The sequence below is a fragment of the Ruditapes philippinarum genome, unplaced genomic scaffold (assembly GCF_026571515.1).
Source record: "Ruditapes philippinarum isolate M1 unplaced genomic scaffold, ASM2657151v2 ctg215_1_1_1_1, whole genome shotgun sequence".
Taxonomy (NCBI): domain Eukaryota; kingdom Metazoa; phylum Mollusca; class Bivalvia; order Venerida; family Veneridae; genus Ruditapes; species Ruditapes philippinarum.
The window spans coordinates 27,924-50,479 of NW_026854703.1; the positions used below are offsets into that span (position 1 = coordinate 27,924).

The following is a 22,556-nucleotide window of genomic DNA, read 5'->3' on the forward strand; positions in this document are numbered from 1 at the left end:
CTCTATACTGGTTTGCATATCTATTTTTGGTTCAAGCAGGTTAAATGTAAGATACAATGTAAAGATTACAATGGCAATAATGTATAAAGCAACCATGTTCTACATCTCATTTACAACACTTCAGTAATGAACAACATTTGAATGAGATGCTGCAATCCTAAAAGCATGTCTGTCTACACGAAGTCTATATGAACAACATTAAGAATCCTGTGAGATGGTGATATATGTTTATTGGTCTAAATGTTGTTCAAAACCATTTTTCAACCTAAGTTTTTACAGCTGCCATGTTTCAAAATTGCTGTGTAGGGAGTTTGGTGATGGAAGTGTTTGATTTAATGATTTTTAGTAATTTATAAAGTCCCCAGCAATAGGTAAAGATGTCAAAATGATATAAATGAGATAAAAGTTTTGTTATTAAGCAAATACAGCTCTTAAAAGAAAATTAAACCAGTAAGCTTTTTAGTGTTGATCAATAACAAGAGCCACCGCCGGGCGGGGGCAACGCTCAACTTTTTACTTTCTCTAAAAGCAAACAAAGGAATGTTTGAACAAAATCTTAACGTTTTCTTTTTATAAAATTAATCGGTCTATTTTGTCACATTAGTTTTGTCTATATATTTTGTATATATAAATGTACTATTATATATATAAATAGAAACACGCAATTCTATAAATAGAAACACGCAATTCTATAAATAGAAAATTCTAAAAATAGATACACGTGGTGTCACTTGGTGGAGTCACGTGGAGGTAAGACATGGTGGAGTCAAGTGATGAAGTCACGTAGTGGATTCTTAGGTGGAGTCACGTGGTGGAGTCATGTGGTGAAGTCACGTGGTGGATTCTTGGGTGGAGTCACGTGGTGGTGTCATGTGGTGGAGTCACGTGCTGGTGTCACTTGGTGAAGTCACGTGGTGAAGTCATGTGCTGGTGGTGTCACGTGGTGGTGACATGTGGTGGTGACAAGGTCTTGTCCTTAAGTATGTTCTGTTATAATATGAAGTTGATCCCTTCAATAATAGCAAAGTTACAGCCAGTTACAGCAAAAACAATGAAAAGGTCAAGGTCATTAATGAGTGAAGGTCAAGGTCTGTCTGGTTATTTTTAAGTGTTATCCTTGAAGATTATTATGTTCAAGTTTGAAGACAATCCATTCAAAAATAACAAAGTTACAGCCAATAATAGCCAAAAAAATTAAAATTTCAATAATTTGACCTTCAAAGTCAAGGTCATTTATGAGTGAAGGTCAAGTGTTATGTCAGGTCTGTCAGGTTATTTTTAAGGGATATCCTTGAAGATTATTATGTTCAAGTTTGAAGACAATCCATTCAAAAATAACAAAGTTACAGCAACAGCATGAACAAGCAAAATTTGGACTTTTAACCTTGAAGGTCAAGGTCATTTATGGATGAAGGTCAAGGTTAGTGTGGTCTACTTAAAGGTCTTGTCTCAAGGGTTGTTGTGGCCAAGAATGAAGACAATACCCAAGAAATAAAAAAGTTATGATCCAGGTACAAGTACATGCCAAGCTCTAGGACACACAGTTTCAGAAAGATTTAAATCACTTATGTGGAAATGCCAATTCCTTGACTTAAGTATCATGGTATAAATGTTGGTTACCTTATAAATAGTACCTGAATCATATTTATCTGCTTCTGGCACAACTAGTTTGGCAAATGTTTTGTGCATACTTATAATCAAAACCAAGTTTTGTATGTGTTATTGTACTAATTAATATCTTGTTTTGGTCATAGATTTTCACTATGCTGCAGAACTTCTGTACTATCCATGTATTATTTTTCCATTCCTGCTTTATATGATATACATGGTGAACACAAACAAGAACTATTTTATGTTTTACAGACTTTAATAATTATGACATATTTTACATACATAAATTTCAACAAAAATATCAAACTATAAATCAGAATTACATTTCTACCTACACTATAAGTATTTTAGTAGCAAAAACACAAAATTTTACAAAGTTTTAGTCTATGTCATTTATACTAGTACAAGAAGATAGAATTACTTACACCTTAATTTGTTTTATTGGGTAAAATAGATAAGAAAATTTCAGCCTATTTGAACCTAATAAAGGACTAAACTTAGTTGTTTGTGTTGATTAGCTTGATCCTTCTTGTGAGGAAAAACTGCAATATAAATTCCAGTATACCACAGATCACCTTTAATTTTATAAATTGAAATACTTAAAACTACAATTTAACATGAAATTATTATGTCATCTATAATCACATTGGTTTAATGTTAAATGGTGACTGTCATGTGATATAGTAATGTAAGTGGAGCAGAGAAAGTCACATTATTTCAGGTAATGGTTGGAACATGGGGTGAAATGCTTTTGTCTTCATCTTAATCAAAACTAATGCATAGGTCATCCATGTACTTTCCATCTTTACTTTCTTTCACCATAAAACTCCACTTGAGAATATTCACTTTACACAAACAAATTCACAAAAGTAAAACATTCTGTTTGAATTAATGTTAGTATTAATTAAAATCATAAAATATTGCACATTTAGTGTTCATATAAACATTATAAATAAACTTAAAAAAACCATATCATATCTTTGTTGTTTTTTTTATTTGATTCTACCAGAAAATTCAGAGCAAGTACTTCATTCCTCAAGTTAAATTTCGAAAAACTTTAAAAAGTGAGGTTTGTGAGTTGCCAGATTATTATGAAAACAAAACACAAACCATTTTATAGCTTTGATTCAGATTTTAAGATTGTCAAGAAACATATTTCTTTAATCTTTCAGCTATATTTGATGTGAAGTATTGTGTTTATATACAGCTAGAATATAAAGTAATGAACACTGTGTGTAATGAGGTACAGCAATCTATTAACCTTCAGATTTGTACCCTAGGTCATAGAGCAAAAACTTATAATTACATTATATAAATTCATTTATTACATGTCAATGATATAACAACAAAAAAATAAAGAAAAGAAAATTTCCGGGAAAAAAAAAACACAAACACCAAACTTGGGAAAAAATAAATATATATTATTCAAATTATAAATAAAAATAGAAAGTTAGGTAGAGTAAAGATTATAAGAAATGACATATTTTGACAAATTGGAGTAAAATGATTCTAACTAGAACTCGAGATAAATCTATTTAGCTAATTGCCCTAAATTATGTTCACTAACAATTTGTATTATCTATACAATAACCATTGGTGTCTATATATATCACTATACAAATTTAAATTTTTTTGATTTAATATCTATACACAAAAATATATTAAACCCTTTGTCAAAAGTTTTACATTTTATAATTTTAGTTTTTAAATTCCCTTTCCTGTTTTTTTTCTAAGGATGGGGCATTAATTTTTGTTTTTAAAAAAATTTTATCAATTAATTTAAATTTTGCTTGAAATTGTGAATGAATGTTGGGTTTTTAAAAGGGGAAACCCACCCAATAAAGTAACCCCCTTATGTTTCTTGCACAAAAAGAAAAACCTTCCTTTCCCCAAAAAAGTTAAAGAAAAAAAATTTTTACATATGAAATACATTTTTTACTTTTTCCAAAAAAATACCCCTATAACTTTTATTTTATTAAAATGTTTTTTCCTTCTAAAAAGTTTAAAAAATTCAAGAAAAGGGAAATTTAAAAACATTAAAAGTATACATTTTTCTTTTAAAAATTTTCTTTGTTTAAACATGTTCACAATTTTTATAAAGTAACCCTTTTTCTAATTTTCAATGAAAAAATTTATTACAAAGTTGTTAAAAATAAAAAAATCCAGACATAATTGGTGAGTATCTGACTAATAAAACAAGTGACAATCTTCTCTCTATGTTACAATATGACAATATATAGTGCATGTTTATATTTATGTTAATGATAATTATACAAAACAATCTACTACAGACTGTATATATGTACAAATAAAGGAAGAAAGAAATCACAGATTTACGATAGTCTACACATTGCATATCATTTTTATTAAAATTAACTCCCGACAGAACTTGATAACAATTAACACTAGATAATTCAGGTGCTTCAAAACACCAATTCTATGTTAATCAACTCCTCAATTCATGGAAAAACAAACCAGACCTAAAGGTAATATAACTACTATACAGGGTGACCAGTCACCACACGAAACTCGAGCTTTGGTTAGTTTTCAGCATCTGACACTGGATATCAAACTGAAACACACTCGGGCATTTGATGATTGTTATTTTTTTATAAAACTATACAGTTGAATGTTATCAAGTTCAGTCAGAATAGTTTGAACACTACAGTCCTCTCATTTTTATTATTGACAACAAGAAATTAAACACCCAAATCATTTTATGAGACTTGAACATGTCAGCCTAATAACTATATGACCAAAATCAGTGAAGTTGTGATAAATTTGAAGACAATACAATATTGATCCCAGACAAATTTTACAAAAATTTGCCTCATTAAAATGATAATACATGTATAGTATGATTAATTTTAAGACTGAAATCCCATTATAAGCCTGCATGTACACTGCTCTCCAAAGAATCCTTCACATATTACTTTCTTGTCCATCGCTCCTTGACCAGTTAGAATAGAAAGGGTTAAATTCTGTTTTCATTTGTTTTAACTATCAAATTAATACATAAAAAAAGAAATAGTTTTCTTGAAAAGAGCAACTTTTGGAGAGCACTTTATGCAGAACCATCTTTTCTTTACAAACATAACATATTACAAATACTCTTTCCAAGAATGTTTTATGTATTTCTATGTCTTTGCGTCAAGTTACCCAGGTGATAACTGTAAACATACATTTCTACATGTAATAAGTATATTAGTTGTCTAAAGAAATCCTTCTATTTATCATCATTTGTCAATTGCACATATCCATTTTTTCCATTTCTAATTCTGCCTAATATAAATGAAAAATTCTTATAAAAAGGTTTCCTAAAAAATCTCTATAACATTTTAAAAACCAATTCATTTACCTACATGTAGTTCTATAGTATCCATACATACTTGCAAATAATAAAGCTCACTATTTCCCCCCGACAGAAATATTTCTTACAATAAAAGTGTCGGTCACTAACAACACAAACTTGTTAAACATACTGAGAACTGTTAATAACATTGGTTTATCTATTGTCTATAATGTTTTATCATGTGTTATTCTGCATGAAGCGGCTCTTGTAGTATCACACATTATACATGTTAACTCAATGCAATTTTCATCCCTTTCTTACAACAATAATAACCTGCTTGCAGTAGCTAGCTACTCTAGTTTGGGCGTGCTGGTATCGAGGGTCTATCTGGAATTCTTGGAGCATTGGCCGGCTGTGGAGGGCCTCCTCTTCTGAAATCATAACATACTAAACATTTTATTTCATGAAATCACAACATACGAACTGTTTTATTTCAAGTAAGTCTTGCCTTTATAGCAGTAAACTAAAAGATATCATTAGATTGTTGTCCTCATTCACTTTTTTCATGAAGGAGTTTAGAGTAAAGTTTATTATACAACCTTGTCAATGGATATAAATCCTTAATGTGAAACTGGAGTGCTTACACAAAACATTGCATAATACATTGATAACATCATAAACTTGTTTAAAACTACAATAACCAATGTACCATATATTATGTATTTTATTCACAAACTGTCTCAAAAGACATAAACCTTCATACAGAGTAAATACCTGTATTATAAATCCTGTTCTAAAATAATTATACAATGTATTATGTAATGTAGTTTTAGGAACAAGGCAAGCAGGTACAAGTCACAGATATGTAACCTTGTCTGTCTCTTGGTAACATGCAAGTCCCTATCACCACTTAACTGTTCTATATTCATTAATACAGGATCTGCCAGGAATTAAATTTATGCAATATAAAAAACAAAATGACGAAAAGTGTAATATTTTAAGTAAAGTGGCAGTATAATATTTTAAATAACGTGGCAATAACATAATTTATTATATACCTTAAAGTTTAAATTTTCTCCCTAAAATACCAAAATACTGAAGCGCAAATACGTTTCATCGGACAGAAATTTCCGTATTATGTTAGTGACAAATACGGTACCATATATGGAAGTGACGGACTATTTTTGACGTTGGTTCTGATCTTAGCTTGGTATAATGTTGCATTTGGAAACGGGAACCATAATTTTATTAAAGGCGTGGCCGGTTTTCAAGAATTACGTATTCATCCGTCAGTCATGAATTTATTCCTTGACAACTACATTTCATTTTCTGAATAAAACGAAACGGTATATAATAAAAGGAAAATTATGTTTTAGTAGCTTTCTGAGACTATGTATTTTTCTACTAGGAACGTTGGAAAATTGATAACTCGCTCGACCTTCAGTCTCGCATGATATCAATTTTCCACTGCTGCTCGTGGCAAAATACAAAGCCCCAGAAAGCTAATATTCCGTATATCTAGCAAAGAAAAATACATGTCAAATCATAAAATGATTCTTCCTGGAATACATTAGTCATTCCATACACAAAGCAAGGCAGAAGATTTAAATATTAGTAAACAAACCATTTACACACAGCATGCAAACATAACACATAAAGAGCAATTTCCACACAAAATTATCATACAGACATACAATATAGTAACACTACTTACTCTAATAGATCTTGATTTAAGTGATACATATCATGCATTTAACAAAGAAATCTTAAATGTTTATTATAGCATAATAATTGGAGGTTTAGTTTCCAATTTAAGTCACATCAACAATATAGGGCACCAGGCACCTAAGTAAAATAACCAGTCTGTCTTATTTTAACATGAATATATGATATCTTGTATGATAAAGACTGTTACGTAGTGGTGAGATGGACATTACAAGTCTACAACCTTAATACTTTACAACTCTGACACTGTAACTGCAGTGATGTTTTTGGGTAAACATATTTTGCATTTCACTTAAACATTTGTTGAATTTGGTACCTTTCTCAATGTTAAAATAGATAATGTCATATATGACAAGTTACACTAATCAGAACCAGGAGACTGTTTTATTGTCAAATATCATAATTATCAATGAGCTGTGACTTCTAGTATAATCATATTTTTATTCAGAACCAAAAAGAAGCTTAAAGCATTTATTTTATTTACTGAAGTAATTTGAGACTAAAAGCAAGAAGACAAAATTGAAGCTCTTTGATAGTTTAAAATTCTGAGAACAATATAAAAATAGAAATAGGAAGTTTTAAAGCAATTAAAAGAAAAGAACATAAGTCTTGATTACATATTTCTATTACAGAAAAGTCCATTAAGTCTGATAGTAATGAAATCCTGTAAAATATAAAACACACAGTTCTTTTCTAACCCTCATTAAACCTACAGAAATAGTGTACTATATTTATGTTCCAAGGTTACAAAACACTGACTATGGATAGAATTTAGTGCAGTAAATATTTCAATTCCATGCTCATCAGTTTCAATAAGCTTATAGCTTCCAACACAATCAAACTAAAATAAATTTGTATAAACTAAAATGAGGTATGTTTTGACTAGCTGGTATGCAAATGACATCAGATTTTTACTCAATTTTCATGTTTTCTAACCTTGGGACCTGGCTCTATTAAACATAAACCCAAAACCAGAAACAAACAGGAGGCAGAAGAGATAAGAAGTAGAAAAATACCTTCCAACAGAACCAAACTTTGAGGCAGTATTCATCATCCTATATAAACAACAATACAACATCCAGCATGCTTTATAACACAATCTGTGCTTGATGTTTATGCATATATCTTCAACTTGTATGTTAGTAATGGCAAATGACAATTTTTAGGTTTTCATTTGAGCTTTACTTACTCAAATATTTGGGGAGATTTTGGACATTAAGTTCTACAGAAAATATAAATGGGGATTTTTTTTTCTCCCAGAGGAAACTCTAAATACCAAGCAGGCATTACAGAAGCGGAAATCCTTGTGTTTTTTTTCTTACATTGTAAAAAAAAAATAAATTTTTTTTGAAAACTAAAAAAAATAGCTTTTCCTTTAATGAAATTTTGGATTGATATGCACAACCTTTTACAAAATTTTGTGCCCGCATAAAACCCCAAAAAGCACTTTTTTTTAACCATTGAAACTTATGATACAACATTAACCAAAAATCATATTTAAAAAAATTTAGACGATTTTGTTAATGCACAATTTTTATTTTGAAGTTTACAGAATTTTATTTTTCATCTTAATTTTGTCATATTTTTTAAAAAATTTTTATCTTGGCAAAAATTTCTAACATTTCCCGGACTAAATTAACCTGTATGTCTCTATCCACTTCCGGGACTAACATTAACCATGCAGGTCACACCACTTCCCGGGAACTAACAGTTAACCATGCAGTGTCATCTGGGGTCCACTTCCTGGACTAACAGTTAACCAGTGCTAGTGTCATCTGGTCCACTTCCTGGACTAACAGTTAACCAGTGCTAGTGTCATCTGGTCCACTTCCTGGACTAACAGTTAACCAGTGCTAGTGTCATCTGGTCCACTTCCTGGACTAACAGTTAACCAGTGCTAGTTTCATCTGATCCACTTTCCTGGGACTAACAGTTAACCAGTGCTAGTGTCATCTGGTCCACTTCCTGGACTAACAGTTAACCAGTGTAGTGTCATCTGGTCCACTGTTTCCTGGACTAACAGTTAACCAGTGCTGTTTCATCTGGTCCACTTCCTGGACTAACAGTTAACCAGTGCTAGTGTCATCTAGTCCACTTCCTGGACTAACAGTTAACCAGTGCTAGTGTCATCTAGTCCACTTCCTGGACTAACAGTTAACCAGTGCTAGTGTCATCTGGTCCACTTCCTGGACAAACTAGTAATGGTGTCATCTAGTTAACCAGTACTGGTATCATCTAGTCCATGTCTAGCCCCAGTGTCATCTAGTCAACTTTCTCTAAATTAACCAGTATCAGTGTCATCTAGTCTATTTCCTGGACTATGATATGAAGAAGCATTATTCCATTACGTTTCCAGAAACAAACACTTTATTCAACCTACCTAGTCTTCAATTCAAAACAGTATAATGAACATGTGAACAGGCTTCAAAAATATGGACACTTTCTGCTAATGTTTAATTCTAAGATGAGTGTCATATGTAAATGTAGGGATATAGTAATCAGACATGTCTACCTTCAGCATGATATTACATGTGATCATTATAACAACAGAACATCCATCATGCTCCACACAATCAAATATATGCTCCACACAATCAAATATTGCTCCACACAATCAAATATTGCTCCACACAATCAAATATATGCTCCACACAATCAAATATTTCTCCACACAATCAAATATATGCTCCACACAATCAAATATATGCTCCACACAATCAAATATATGCTCCACACAATCAAATATATGCTCCACACAATCAAATATATGCTCCACACAATCAAATATTGCTCCACACAATCAAATATATGCTGCTCCACACAATCAAATATATGCTCCACACAATCAAATATATGCGCCACACAATCAAATATATGCGCCACACAATCAAATATATGCGCCACACAATCAAATATTGCTCCACACAATCAAATATATGCTTCACACAATCAAATATATGCTCCACACAATCAAATATATGCTCCACACAATCAAATATATGCTCCACACAATCAAATATTGCTCCACACAATCAAATATATGCTCCACACAATCAAATATATCATTTATCACATAAATGCTGCTTCTATAGTAAATGCTGGTATTTTAACAGCCTATTTAAAAGTCAAAGAGTAACCAAATTAGAAAGAATCGTCTTAAATTAAATATTTCCCCATTAAACCTATCTGTTGTAACCCTCTCCCATCATCTAGGATCCTTCTTAATAAACATTTAACAAAAATATAGATCAACTAAATTCATCCAGCAAAATAACATTTCTAGCAAAATTACAATATCTTACGAGGACAATATCAATATCTACTCTTACAATGGCAATATTGGCTCTTACAAGGGCAATATATCTGCTCTTACAATGACAATAACGGCTCTTAAAAGGGCATTATCGGCCCTTACAATGGCAATATTGGCTCTTACATAGGCATTAACGACCCTTACAATGACAATACCGGCTCTTATAAGAGCATTATCGGCCCTTACAATGGCAATATTGGCTCTTACATAGGATTATTGGCCCTTACAATGGCAATATTGGCTCTTACATAGGATTATTGGCCCTTACAATGGCAATATTGGCTCTAACATAGGCATTATCGACCCTTACAATGGCAATGTTGGCTCTTACCTAGGCATTATCTGCCCTTACAATGGCAATGTTGGCTCTTACCTAGGCATTATCTGCCCTTACAATGGCAATATTGGCTCTTATATAGGCAATAAGGTAAAAGTAAATTAATCTACTACATTGCAATAAAACATTAATATTTCACAAAAATATCAGCATTTACTCAACAAGCAAGACATATTTGACTATTTAGATGCAAAAAAATCATTTCAGGTAAATAAGCAATACATAACACAGTTTATATAAAAGAAATCAAACATTTCCAATAATATAACAATGAAATAAGTGCAGGATTTAAATAACATAATAGCAGTGCACGATCAATAAACATCATACTTCACCATAGATAACAGATCTACTATAGGTCTACATTCATCATTCTAGCAGTACACTCAGTAACATAACTTATCATAATCATAAATAAAAGAAGAAAATAAAATGGTTGATCATACGTCAAACCATCATTTTAGTCTGCAAATAAAACTGGAAACTTCGAGTTAATGTAATGTAATACATAACAATTCAAACTGGAAATAACTAAAACAAACAAAAGTAATTACAGAAATCAGAACAATACAGACTGTGTCAATTGCAAGTATTATATAATAATAAACGTGAACTTACGAAGGAATGGCTGGTCCTGGGGCACCAGGTGCTGGACGAGACGGGACACCAGGAGCTGGTCTATTAGGTATTGAGGGCATAACCCCTGGAGCTGACCCACCTGGTCTGTTTGGAAGTGGGGGTGGAGGTGCTCGACCCGGTTTTGGAGAAGATGGACGACTGAAATATACATAATTACATGTATAAATTAATTGAAAATAATGAATTATTACATTATTACACTTATTTGAAGATTATCACGAAAGTACCATGTAATATTATATACAACAATTTATTGAAGATAAAGTCTGCATGAAAAATCTAAATAATTGAATTGGTTGAATTGTACAGTTTATGTACATTGCTTATATTTATTTATAAACATAAAAAAATCTGTCAAATTCATAGATAGAAAGTCAATTTGTAAATGTCAAGCACTGCATTTATTTGTGCATATCTTCCACAATCAATTTGAATAAAATGTAACGATCTTTATGCATGCATGACAAGTTCAAATCAATAGGTTTTTATATTATTTTCTTGGTTAAATTCCATCTCTGGGAGAATTAAGTTATTTTTTAAATCAAATTTCAAAAGATACATACCCTGCGTACCCTCCTCCACCATTCTGTCCTTGACTCGGCTCTAACCATTCATTGTCAACAGGTGGTGGTACAGGTGTAGATACAGTCGACACTGACACATCACCAATAATCTGTAGAGCCTCTTTTGTTGTGTGATACATACGTAATAGTTCCTCACGTCGAGCAGACTCCTCTACTGACTCCTCCATCAACGAGTTCTGGTCAGTCGTTGAGTACAGATGTGCCAGCAACTCTCCTCCTATGAACTCTTTAACCTGTCATAAAATATTACTCCCATTTGATAAAAGTGGAGATCACTTAAAATTTGTTAAGTGGGTCATGGCAATTGCTCTGGTTTTTCTTCAGAAAAATATCTTACAAAGCCATCTACTTAATCAAATTAATTTTCATCCTTTCAGCAATTCAATTTTTCTACCCCAAATGCAGCTAGCTCTAATATTGAACTGAATCTTCTAACTAGAAATATACATTCAGCCACTTATGAAATCATCAAAACATCACAAAACTGATATTAGGTAGTATAAGGTGTGGAACACTCAATGTATCACATACCACTGCTTTATGTGCTTCAGCTTTAAATTTATTTGTTTGTTTGTTTCATTTTACGCCTTTTCCCAACAGTATTTCAGTCATATAGGCGGGTAGTTTCCTAACCATCGTTCCTGGAGAGTTACACCAGTACTAGACTACCTTCCTCCACGCTAAACTACCAAAGCATCTCCCGGGGATCGAACCCACGCCAGAGAGGTAACTGGATTAGAAGTCATCGACTCTAACCCCTCGACCACGGAGGCGGTTAAATTTATATGGATAAACAGATCTAACTTACATAGTTAACAACGAGATGCATGAGTGTTTTTGGAACAAGGTCTCGTTGAGTCTTGTTGACTATTTTAGTGTACGAGTCTACCAGATTGCGTATAGTTTCCACCTGTCTTTCTAACTGTGGATCCATTGAACCTAGATCATCCTTTCCCTGAAATATTCATATTATTATACCTGATGTACTATATATAAATGTCTTACATGTGTCTTATATCCCGTAAACATAATTATAGTCAAATCTTTTATAGTGTTCATAAATATCTGATATAGTACATTACAAGTTTTATCATTAATATATATAAATTAGCAATACGTTTATTAGACATATAATGTATGAAACTAATTTGACAAAATTCATCATAAATATCTGATACTTTATTGTAGAAATTCAGTAGTTTGAAGGGACTTGAGTAAAATGTTTGAGACATCAGCCATTTAGGACTCCCAACTTGTGTATCTGTCTCAATTTAATGACAAAATTTTGAGCCACCAACGGTTTTAAGTGAGTTTCAAAAGGTGTTACTAATGGTATTACAGCGATAATTTAATCAGCTTATAGAAAATATATCTAATGTGATTATCATGCAACTCTGGGTCCCCAAACTCTTAAATAAAACTTTTTCGTAATGTTCATGTTCAATTACTACAACGACAATTTGAGTGATTACGATCAAAGCATATTCCAACACATACTAAAGCTATTTAAAACACATGGATGAGTAATTTACATCTGTCAGTTTACTGGTAATATTTCAGCTACAAGAGGGAAGTTTAAGTAGAATTATCAATGTGACAGAATTGATTCCCGACATATAAGGACTCACTATCCCCCCCCCCCCCAAACTCACTGTCGTCCACTTCCTGTGATTATAGTAGACTTACAGATTCTTGATTATCCTGAGATCTGTCTGGGTAAACACCAGCACGAAGGAACGAGGCTTTCCAACTATCTACCTCTTCCTGACTGTCAGCTGACAATTCCAACTGTTTATAATCTTTGTATACATTCCTATAACCAAAATTTCAACTTTATCAATATAAAATCATGAAATTTGTGAACAGAAATGTGTAAATAAATAAACTTTACTGAAAAACTGAGAATATTTCAAATACTGTCATGTTATGAATTATGATTATCGGATTATTAACTATCTGCACTTTATTTAACACTTTATTTAACACTATCTCAAAGTGAAAAATGACATAGAAATCACAAAATTTCTGTACTAAAATGTATGTATACTAGAATGTTTATTCAAATGTACTAGATATATTAAATAAAAATCTCATTCTTAAACCCAGGTTAAATACTGAGGATAAATCTACATATAAACATTTAATTTGCAGGAAATATGGCATCATATTGGAACATAAAAAACAGGTACACAAACATGTTTTACTGTTTTTGCAGTGATAAAGTATAAAATAAACACTATAATTAAATGAGAATATCTATATCTGTTAAAATCATGTATCATAATTATGTTTATCATTTGTATATATTACATGTTGTAATTGCTGAAAAGTGGAAAATAAAGAAGTATAAATAAGACAACAAAACCTCAATTTATAACTTAACAAGCAAATTTGTTGAATTTATATCCCCCGCCGAGTACTGGTTATTATTAACACAACAACTTAAGACATAAGGCTTTATTTATATATTAATCATGGCATAAACAGTAATATTCTATGAACTTGATAAATATTCAGGGCAATAACAGAGCCATAACTTTGTGTTAAATAGTAAAATCTGGAAATGCCAATGAGATGTATGCATACTACATAACTAATCAAGGGCCATAAATCTGAGTTATAAGTATCTGACTGGAACAACGACTATATACACATCTCCTCTTAGTATCCCATAAAGTTTCATTGAATTCCAGCCAGTAGTAGCAGAGAAGTAGCGAGGAAACAAATATTTTTCTATATGGATACTGCATAACTAATCAAGGGCCATAACTCTGAGTTAAAGTGTCTGACCAGAACAAGCCGACGATATGCGCATCTCTCTTGGTATTGAAGGTTCCAATAAAGTTTCGTTGAATTTCAGCCAGTAGTTGCAGAGAAGTAGTGCGGAAACGATTTTTACTCTATGCATACTACATAACTAATCAAGGGCCATAACTCTGAGTTAAAGGGTCTGACCGGAACAAGACGACGATATGCGCATCTCCTCTTGATATTGATGATTCCCATAAAGTTTCGTTTAATTCCAGCCACAAGTTGCAGAGAACTACTCCGGAAACGATTTTTACTCCATATGCATATTGCATAACTAATCAAGGGCCATAACTCTGAGTTAAAGTGTCTGACCCGATCAAGCCAACGATATGCGCATCTCCTCTTGGTATTGAAGGTTCCCATGAAGTTTCGTTGAATTCCAGCCAGTAGTTGCAGAGAAGTAGCGCGGAAACGATTTTTACTCCATATGCATACTGCATCACTAATCAAGGGCCATAACTCTGAGTTAAAGTGTCTGACCGGAACAAGCCGACGATATGCGCATCTCCTCTTGGTATTGAGGATTCCCATAAAGTTTCGTTGAATTCCAGCCAGTAGTTGCAGAGAAGTAGTGCCGAAACGATTTTTACTCTATATGCATACTACATAACTAATCAAGGGCCATAACTCTGAGATAAAGTGTCTGACCCGAACAAGCCGACGATATGCGCATCTCCTCTTGATATTGATGATTCCCATAAAGTTTCTTTGAATTCCAGCCAGTAGTTGCAGAGAACTTCTCTGTAAATTATTTTTACTCTATATGCATACTACATAACTAATCAAGGGCCATAACTCTGAGTTAAAGGGTCGGACCGGAACAAGCCGACGATATGCGCATCTCCTCTTGATATTGATGATTCCCATAAAGTTTGGTTGAATTCCAGCCAGTAGTTGCAGAGAACTACTCCGGAAACGATTTTTACTCTATATGCATACTACATAACTAATCAGTGGCCATAACTCTGAGTTAAAGGGTCAGACCGGAACAAGCCGACGATATGCGCATCTCCTCTTGATATTGATGATTCCCATAAAGTTTCGTTGAATTCCAGCCAGTAGTTGCAGAGAACTTCTCTGGAAACGAAATTCGGACGGACGGATGGACGGAAGGATGGACGGACAACGCCAAAACTATATCCCCCTCCCGATTCCATCGGCGGGGGATAATTAACCATCAATTTTAAGAGTCCTTCTTTAAGGTAGATATGAGGGTTGTTAAAAAAGTAATAGAGCTGAAATATTTTCATGTACGGCGAACAGTAAGCCCGCTGTCCTATTACTTTCTTAACAACCCTTGAAAAACAAACAAAATTTCTAGCAAATAAGTCAAAAGTAAACTGTTTTTCAGTCAATTGTAATGAACAATGTTACATGCTTACCTTGGATTAGATGAACTAAGAAAAACATAAAATATCTGTCACTAAAATTGACTTTGTGCTGTTTTCATTTAACTTCAAAGTTTTAACTTACACTCCATGATGAATATTACTCAAGTGTGTTTTAACCCATTACTTCATATACACGCCTTTTAACGCCTTTTTCACCCCCCCCCCCTTTTTGTTGTCTCAAATGGTGAAAAAATGCATTATTTTGGCCCTTAACACTTGTTTTTGTTTGAGAAATGTTGTTTAAAAAAGTGACCACTTTTTCGGCGCGGCCCCCCAACCAAAAGATACATCAGGGGGTTGCCAGAAGGGGGATGTGCCCCCTTCTGTTTGGGGGGTTTGAATGGGGGCGGAGTCCCCCTCATCGCCAAGAAAATTTTGGACTTGTGAGAGGCTATAAATGACCCCAGATTGATCATAAGGTAACGTGTAACCAACGCTGAAATGCATTTGACTCTATCTCAATCCATTGAGAAGTTGCAGCACTTTGAAATCAATTATGATGGAAAAAATCAACGCAAAATAGTGATTTTTGGCAATTTTGAGATGTCCCCTCGTTGCCGTGGTAACAGGAAATTTAAGCCTGAGCATGTTGTTGCAAGGGCAATGGTCCAGTCAACATTTGTGCCAAGTTTGATTAGTGTTGAAGCAGTTTTTATAGTATTATAGCAATTTGAACTTGTAACGGGAGACTTTTCAATGAAAACAGCCATTTTTCACAAAATGCTCATGAAGTAATGGGTTAAGAATGGATGTATATATTTCATTAGTTTATATGTAACCAAAAACAAATGATTAAGAAAACAAGTGATGCATTGTAACAAAGTCCATAAAATTCTAAATAAAACATAATTATTTCCCAACTTATCTATCTTCAATGTTTCATAATAAGACATTGTAGAGAATTGAAACTGTACAGAAAAAAAGTTTGTTAACAAACAAAATAACAAGTTAAAACTCAATAAAATGCTAACACCAGAAGACCTGGCTGTGACTTTGTATTTGCTAATTTTGTGATATTTCTAAGCCAAAAGCTTTGACTTTATACTACCTTATATGATATGGCCACACAAAGCTGTGACCTTGTACTCCCCAGTGGTTATTTTTTATTTTTTGATTGGGTTTTACTAATGTATTATTAGTAACAAAGATAACAAAGATTGCTGGCACTTTATATGGCCCTATACAAATATATCCTGAGCTGCTAGGTGAGGGTTATATTGTAACCCGTCAAGAATCTTTTTAACAAACTTACAATACAGCAAACTTCCCTTTTCAGATCATGAGTTTGCTTGACAATTTCACAGCAGAAATATAAATGTCACGTTTATCCAATGAAAAGTGACATTACAAACGTGCAGTATTATCAACTTGTAAAAACATAATTATTTATTGAGCAGTTAAGATAAACTTGTAGAGATTAGTTCATCAGAATCAAGTCAGTCAACTCAAACCACTACAAATAACAAAGGGCCATGATGGCCCTGAAGTCGCTCACCTGTATATAGGCCCCCGTAGCGGGGCCAGTTTAAACCCCAGGGCTTTTATTTGAACAAACTTGGTAGAGACCCATTAGAAGATGTTTCATGCTAAACATCTAAGGTCTAGCTGGTCAAGGTTTTTCTTTACACATATATTTAAAAACAATGACACACCTGGGGCAGGGCCAGTTTGAACCCCAAGGGCTTTTATTTGAACAATCTTTGTAGACACTTACTAGAAAATGTTTCATGCTTAATATCTGAACTCTAGTTATTCGGATTTTTTGAAGAAGATTTTTAAGTTTTTGCTATACACATATAAGGAAAATCAATGACCCCCAGGGTGGGGCCAATTTTGACTTACTAGAAGATGTTTCATGCTTAATATCTAAACTCTAGCTATTTGGGTTTTTTCAAAGAAGATTTTTAAGTTTTTGCTATACACATATAAGGAAAATCAATGTCCCCTGGGGCGGGGCCAATTTTGACCCCAGGGCTTTTATTTGAACAAACTTTGTAGACACTCACTAGAAGATGCTTCGTGCTTAATATCTAAACTCTAGCTATTTGAGTTTTTTCAAAAAAGATTTTTTAAGTTTTTGTTATACACATATAAGGAAAATGAATGACCCCCGGGGCGGGGCCAATTTTGACCCCAAGGCTTTTATTTGAACAAACTTGGTAGACACTCACTAGAAGATGTTTCATGCTTAGTATCTAAACTCTAGCTATTTGGGTTTTTTCAAAGAAGATTTTTTAAGTTTTTGCTATACACACATATAAGGAAAATCAATGACCCCCAGGGCGGGGCCAATTTTGACCCCAGGGCTCTTATTTGAACAAACTTGGTAGACATCCATTAGAACATGTTTCATGCTAAATATCTAAGCTCTAGCTCTATGGGTTTTTTCATAGAAGTTTTTTAAGTTTTTGCTATACACATATAAGGAAAATCAATGTCCCCTGGGGCGGGGCCAATTTTGACCCCAGGGCTTTTATTTGAACAAACTTTGTAGACACTCAGTAGAAGATGCTTCGTGCTTAATATCTAAACTCTAGCTATTTGAGTTTTTTCAAAAAAGATTTTTTAAAGTTTTTGTTATACACATATAAGGAAAATGAATGACCCCCGGGGCGGGGCCAATTTTGACTTAAGGCTTTTATTTGAACAAACTTGGTAGACACTCACTAGAAGATGTTTCATGCTTAGTATCTAAACTCTAGCTATTTGGGTTTTTTCAAAGAAGATTTTTTAAGTTTTTGCTATACACACATATAAGGAAAATCAATGACCCCCAGGGCGGGGCCAATTTTGACCCCAGGGCTCTTATTTGAACAAACTTGGTAGACATCCATTAGAACATGTTTCATGCTAAATATCTTAGCTCTAGCTCTATGGGTTCTTTAAAAGAAGATTTTTTAAGTTATTACTATATGCATATAGGGAAAATCAATGACCCCCGGGGCGGGGCCAATTATGACCTCAGGGCTTTTATTTGAACAAACTTGGTAGACACCCATTAGAAGATGTTTCATGCTAAATTTCTTAGCTCTAGCTCTTTGGGTTCTTTAAAAGAAGATTTTTTAAGTTTTTACTATATGCATATAGGGAAAATCAATGACCCCCTGGGGCGGGGCCAATTTTGACCCCAGGGCTTTTATTTGAACAAACTTGGTAGACACTCACTAGAAGATGTTTCATGCCAAATATATAAGCTCTAGCTCTTTGGGTTTTTTAGAAGAAGATATTTAAAGTTTTTTCTTTTGGTTGCCATGGCGACCAGAGTTCTGCATGGAATTAAATTTTTTGAACAAATTTCAAAGGTGACCACCAAAGGAACATTCCTGTGAAGTTTGGATGAAATTGGCTTAGTGGTTTATAAGGAGATGTCATTTAAAGTAAAAGTTTACGGACGCCGGACGAAAAGCGATCACAAAAGCTCACCCTGTCACTTTGTGACAGGTGAGCTAAAAAGTTACCTTAAGCTAACACCAAAGTAGACACACTACTTAACATGCCTTACCACAGCAAATGTATGATGTACCATCATTATACACAGCAACAGTGACTATATATATTATATATCACTGCTATATTTCACTCATCTTACCTTGTATCAGGGTTAAATATATAGAACAAATGTTTCTTGGAGAACAGCCCGCTGCTATCCGGATCACTTAACTTTAACCCATCCAAAGGCAACATAAATCTTTTCTCTTTTTCCTGTTGATCATCAAAACAATTATATTGTGATAATAACTAATTTTGGAGATTTAGGAGCGATATATGTTTTATACATTACCTTTTTGTCTCTAAATCTTAGATCACAACGACAACTTACTCCAAGCCTGTGTGTTGATATAAATTCCTTATAAAATATGAATGCAGTCTGATAACTTTCTCTCTTTTCACATTACAGAGAATTTCAAAATAGTATGGAACAAGTCTATCAGTTATAAAACTGCAAACAGATTTTTCGTGCTAACTAATACTGGAACACAACAACAACAACAATTGGTAAAAAGGATGTAGAAATAACAAGGAAACAAGTTTATATAGGTACATGACAACACATAGGAAACAGAACTGTCAAGGACTGGGTGGCAGTTGGGCAGTGTATGTAATAATGCTATGTGTTTACAGAACCATGGGAGATTATCCCTAAAAAGCCCACCTTGAATCAGGACTGAATAAGGCAAACATTTTTTTCTGTTTAATGAATCCAGAATCCTGCATGTCTCGTAAATTAATATTATCCAAAGGGAGCATGTACTTCTTGTCTTTCTCCTAGTGAGTAAAAATAAACAAAATTCTACTGGTTAGATTATTTAGTTAAATCAGTAAAATATAGAAGATTAGTATATTGCCAATTCTAGCTAGCATTTGTCAACATAAATTATACATTGTCAAAATTATCTTGGTCATTCCCAACTGATAGCTAGCTTGCTTCCTTTCACAATTATTGGCTAATCTGTTCTATTTTTATTTTTGCCAACTCAGGCTAGCTTGTCAAGAAATCTGAAATAATGTATTCATATATGGATATTATTGTTTATTATTATTAAGAGCTTACTAATTGTCAATTAACAGCCATTTATACTTATATAACTTTGTTAATTGACAATTAACCAGCATCTATATATGGCTAATAACTTCGTTTTTTGTCATATGATAGCTAGAGTAATGACAATATAATAAATGTGTTGGGTTAGTGCAAGTGTCTACAGGGGAACACGATATCCAGGACATGTAACTTTTAGGTAAACTGGGTTATATGGATTAACTTATTAGTTTACTTTTAGGTTAATTACTGCATTAAAATGCAAATATTAATGACTTGGTTTAGAAGATCAATAGAGAAAAGTATGAAAGAGTAGGTAGAAATATTTCAGATATAGGAAGATGACAGGTTTTATTATCTCTTGTGTAATATACAATTAAACTGCAGTTCAATAACTACATTATAGGTTAACATCAATGAAAAGCAGACACCTTAAATGATTCAGGTTTTTTTATACATCAAGGAGCATTAAGTCAACATAATTCTTTATCTTGTTTTATCATATCCTAGTTGCAACTTTAATGGAACTTCTCCCTTAAAGTTGGAACTTCTCCCTTAACTTAGTAAATTTCTTTAATGATCTGATTAACAGTTATTATCTTGGAAAATTTCATTTTTAATACGATAAAGAGAACCCAAGTTTTGATAAACTGCCATTGGGAATCTGAATTCAGAACCTAGAATATATGACACAAAAATTAACACCACCAGCATCTAAGACAGAAAGCAGCTGCGAGGAAATCTCGGTTACATATCAAAATCTGCAATATAATTTGGCATAACAAGTGCTAGGAGCAAACAAACATGTATTTCTAATGCATGCCCCAGACAAGCTTGCAGGTTACTATAAATAGATCATGCACTGTTTCATAAATAAGTCCACAACCAATGAAAATGCATGACCAAAATCACATGGTCAGTTTTGTTTGGTCACATGACATTGTAAATGACACTATAATCTATATAGCTTCACAACAAGGAGAAAAAACATAATCAAATTATATCTTAATATACCAAAAATGTCAATTTTCTAGTGCATTCTACCATTGAAAAAAAACCCCTAAAAATACAGTTCTTTCCATGTGTTGCTTTACAGGTATTTTTTGCTTGTTAAATCACCTCACAATGTTACACGTTGTTTTTTTCCTTCCATTTGGCATAAAATGAGCTAAATATTAATGCAAATTAATTCATACATTTATGTATTCTATTTATAGTAGTACAAGTATCATGTGACCATAAACAGAAGTCATGTGATAACACTTTCCATGAACAAAATGGTTACCTATTCTCAGAGCTGAAGATAGCAAAGATAGGGTGTCGAGTAAAGAAGCCAGACTCGACATCTCTTATCACTAAACTGTCCAATGGCAAAAGGTACTTCCTATCTTTTTCCTGTAACAAGTAGTGGCATTTTTCTACACAGTAGCCAACAAACTCCAAAACACTTATTAGTAACACTTTTTTATACTTAAAATACCTAGCTACATTAAGAGGGACACACTATTTATAGTTAAACTAAATCACAGTTAACTTATTTCATATGTCAGATGTACATCATGTGTTATAACAAATATGCAAGAAATATTTAAATATATTTGAGATATTAATTTAGAGCAGTGAGAGGCCAACTTTCCTCAGTGTATTTTATATTCTATGTATGGTAAATTATGGGAAGGTATATCTACCCACCAGAATGTATATACTGCAGTGTTTAATTTCTGACATTTTCTTCATAAAATCAGTTAAAAGTTTATTTTTGTATAAGGTAGGGCTGTAAATTATACTGACACTATTGAAGTTTTAAGGTGATATTAGCAGACTTTTTTTTACAGAAGATTATATGGTCTTCTCTAGGCATTGCTGAAAGAACATGCAAGAGCCCTTGAATAGAAAGAACAACACAATTTCTTTCATAAAAGGGGAGAATAACCTTAAATTTTAGTATCAATCTCACAAATTTTCTTTACAAACATTACTTCTTCAAATACATTATTGAATACACACATATAATAGTTCAAGATGCAATGTCACAATGCAAAAGCATAAATAAACTTTCAATGCTGGTAATAAAAGTTAAAACCAGATTATTGCTATATGATATATGATAGATGATTGACCATTATTCAAGTGTTGAGCTACAGATAAAACTTAACATAATTACAATCAACTGCTTCATAAAATATCACCAGTAAAATCCTTTTAAAACAAATAAAAATCTAGCAGTAAATATCAAGCAAACTTATTCATTTAAATTCAAATTAATTCCACTTTCCCAACATTTTTAAACTTGGTCTTTTCTATTGCTTTCTT

At 32.8% G+C, this 22,556-nt stretch overlaps 1 protein-coding gene across 6 annotated transcripts in view; it reads right to left on the minus strand.

The window, feature by feature from the left end:
- Nucleotides 1-4,531: 4,531 nt before the first annotated feature.
- The window catches only part of LOC132740796 (dynamin-1-like), a 38,439-nt gene continuing 20,414 nt past the window's right edge, over nt 4,532-22,556 (minus strand). Inside the window, exons 13-20 of one of the 6 annotated variants that reach the window (XM_060728785.1) lie at nt 19,857-19,969; nt 15,695-15,709; nt 13,188-13,314; nt 12,310-12,456; nt 11,481-11,734; nt 10,897-11,055; nt 7,645-7,683; nt 4,532-5,334 (exon numbers count right to left, since the gene is read on the minus strand). In XM_060728785.1, coding sequence (XP_060584768.1) covers nt 5,259-5,334; nt 7,645-7,683; nt 10,897-11,055; nt 11,481-11,734; nt 12,310-12,456; nt 13,188-13,314; nt 15,695-15,709; nt 19,857-19,969 — 930 coding nt within the window. In that variant the 3' untranslated portion in view covers nt 4,532-5,258. Of the gene's footprint in view, nt 5,335-7,644; nt 7,684-10,896; nt 11,056-11,480; nt 11,735-12,309; nt 12,457-13,187; nt 13,315-15,694; nt 15,710-19,292; nt 19,406-19,856; nt 19,970-21,528; nt 21,639-22,556 lie in introns of all 6 variants that reach the window. The other 5 variants (XM_060728784.1, XM_060728790.1, XM_060728788.1 and 2 more) reach the window with 5 other exon arrangements.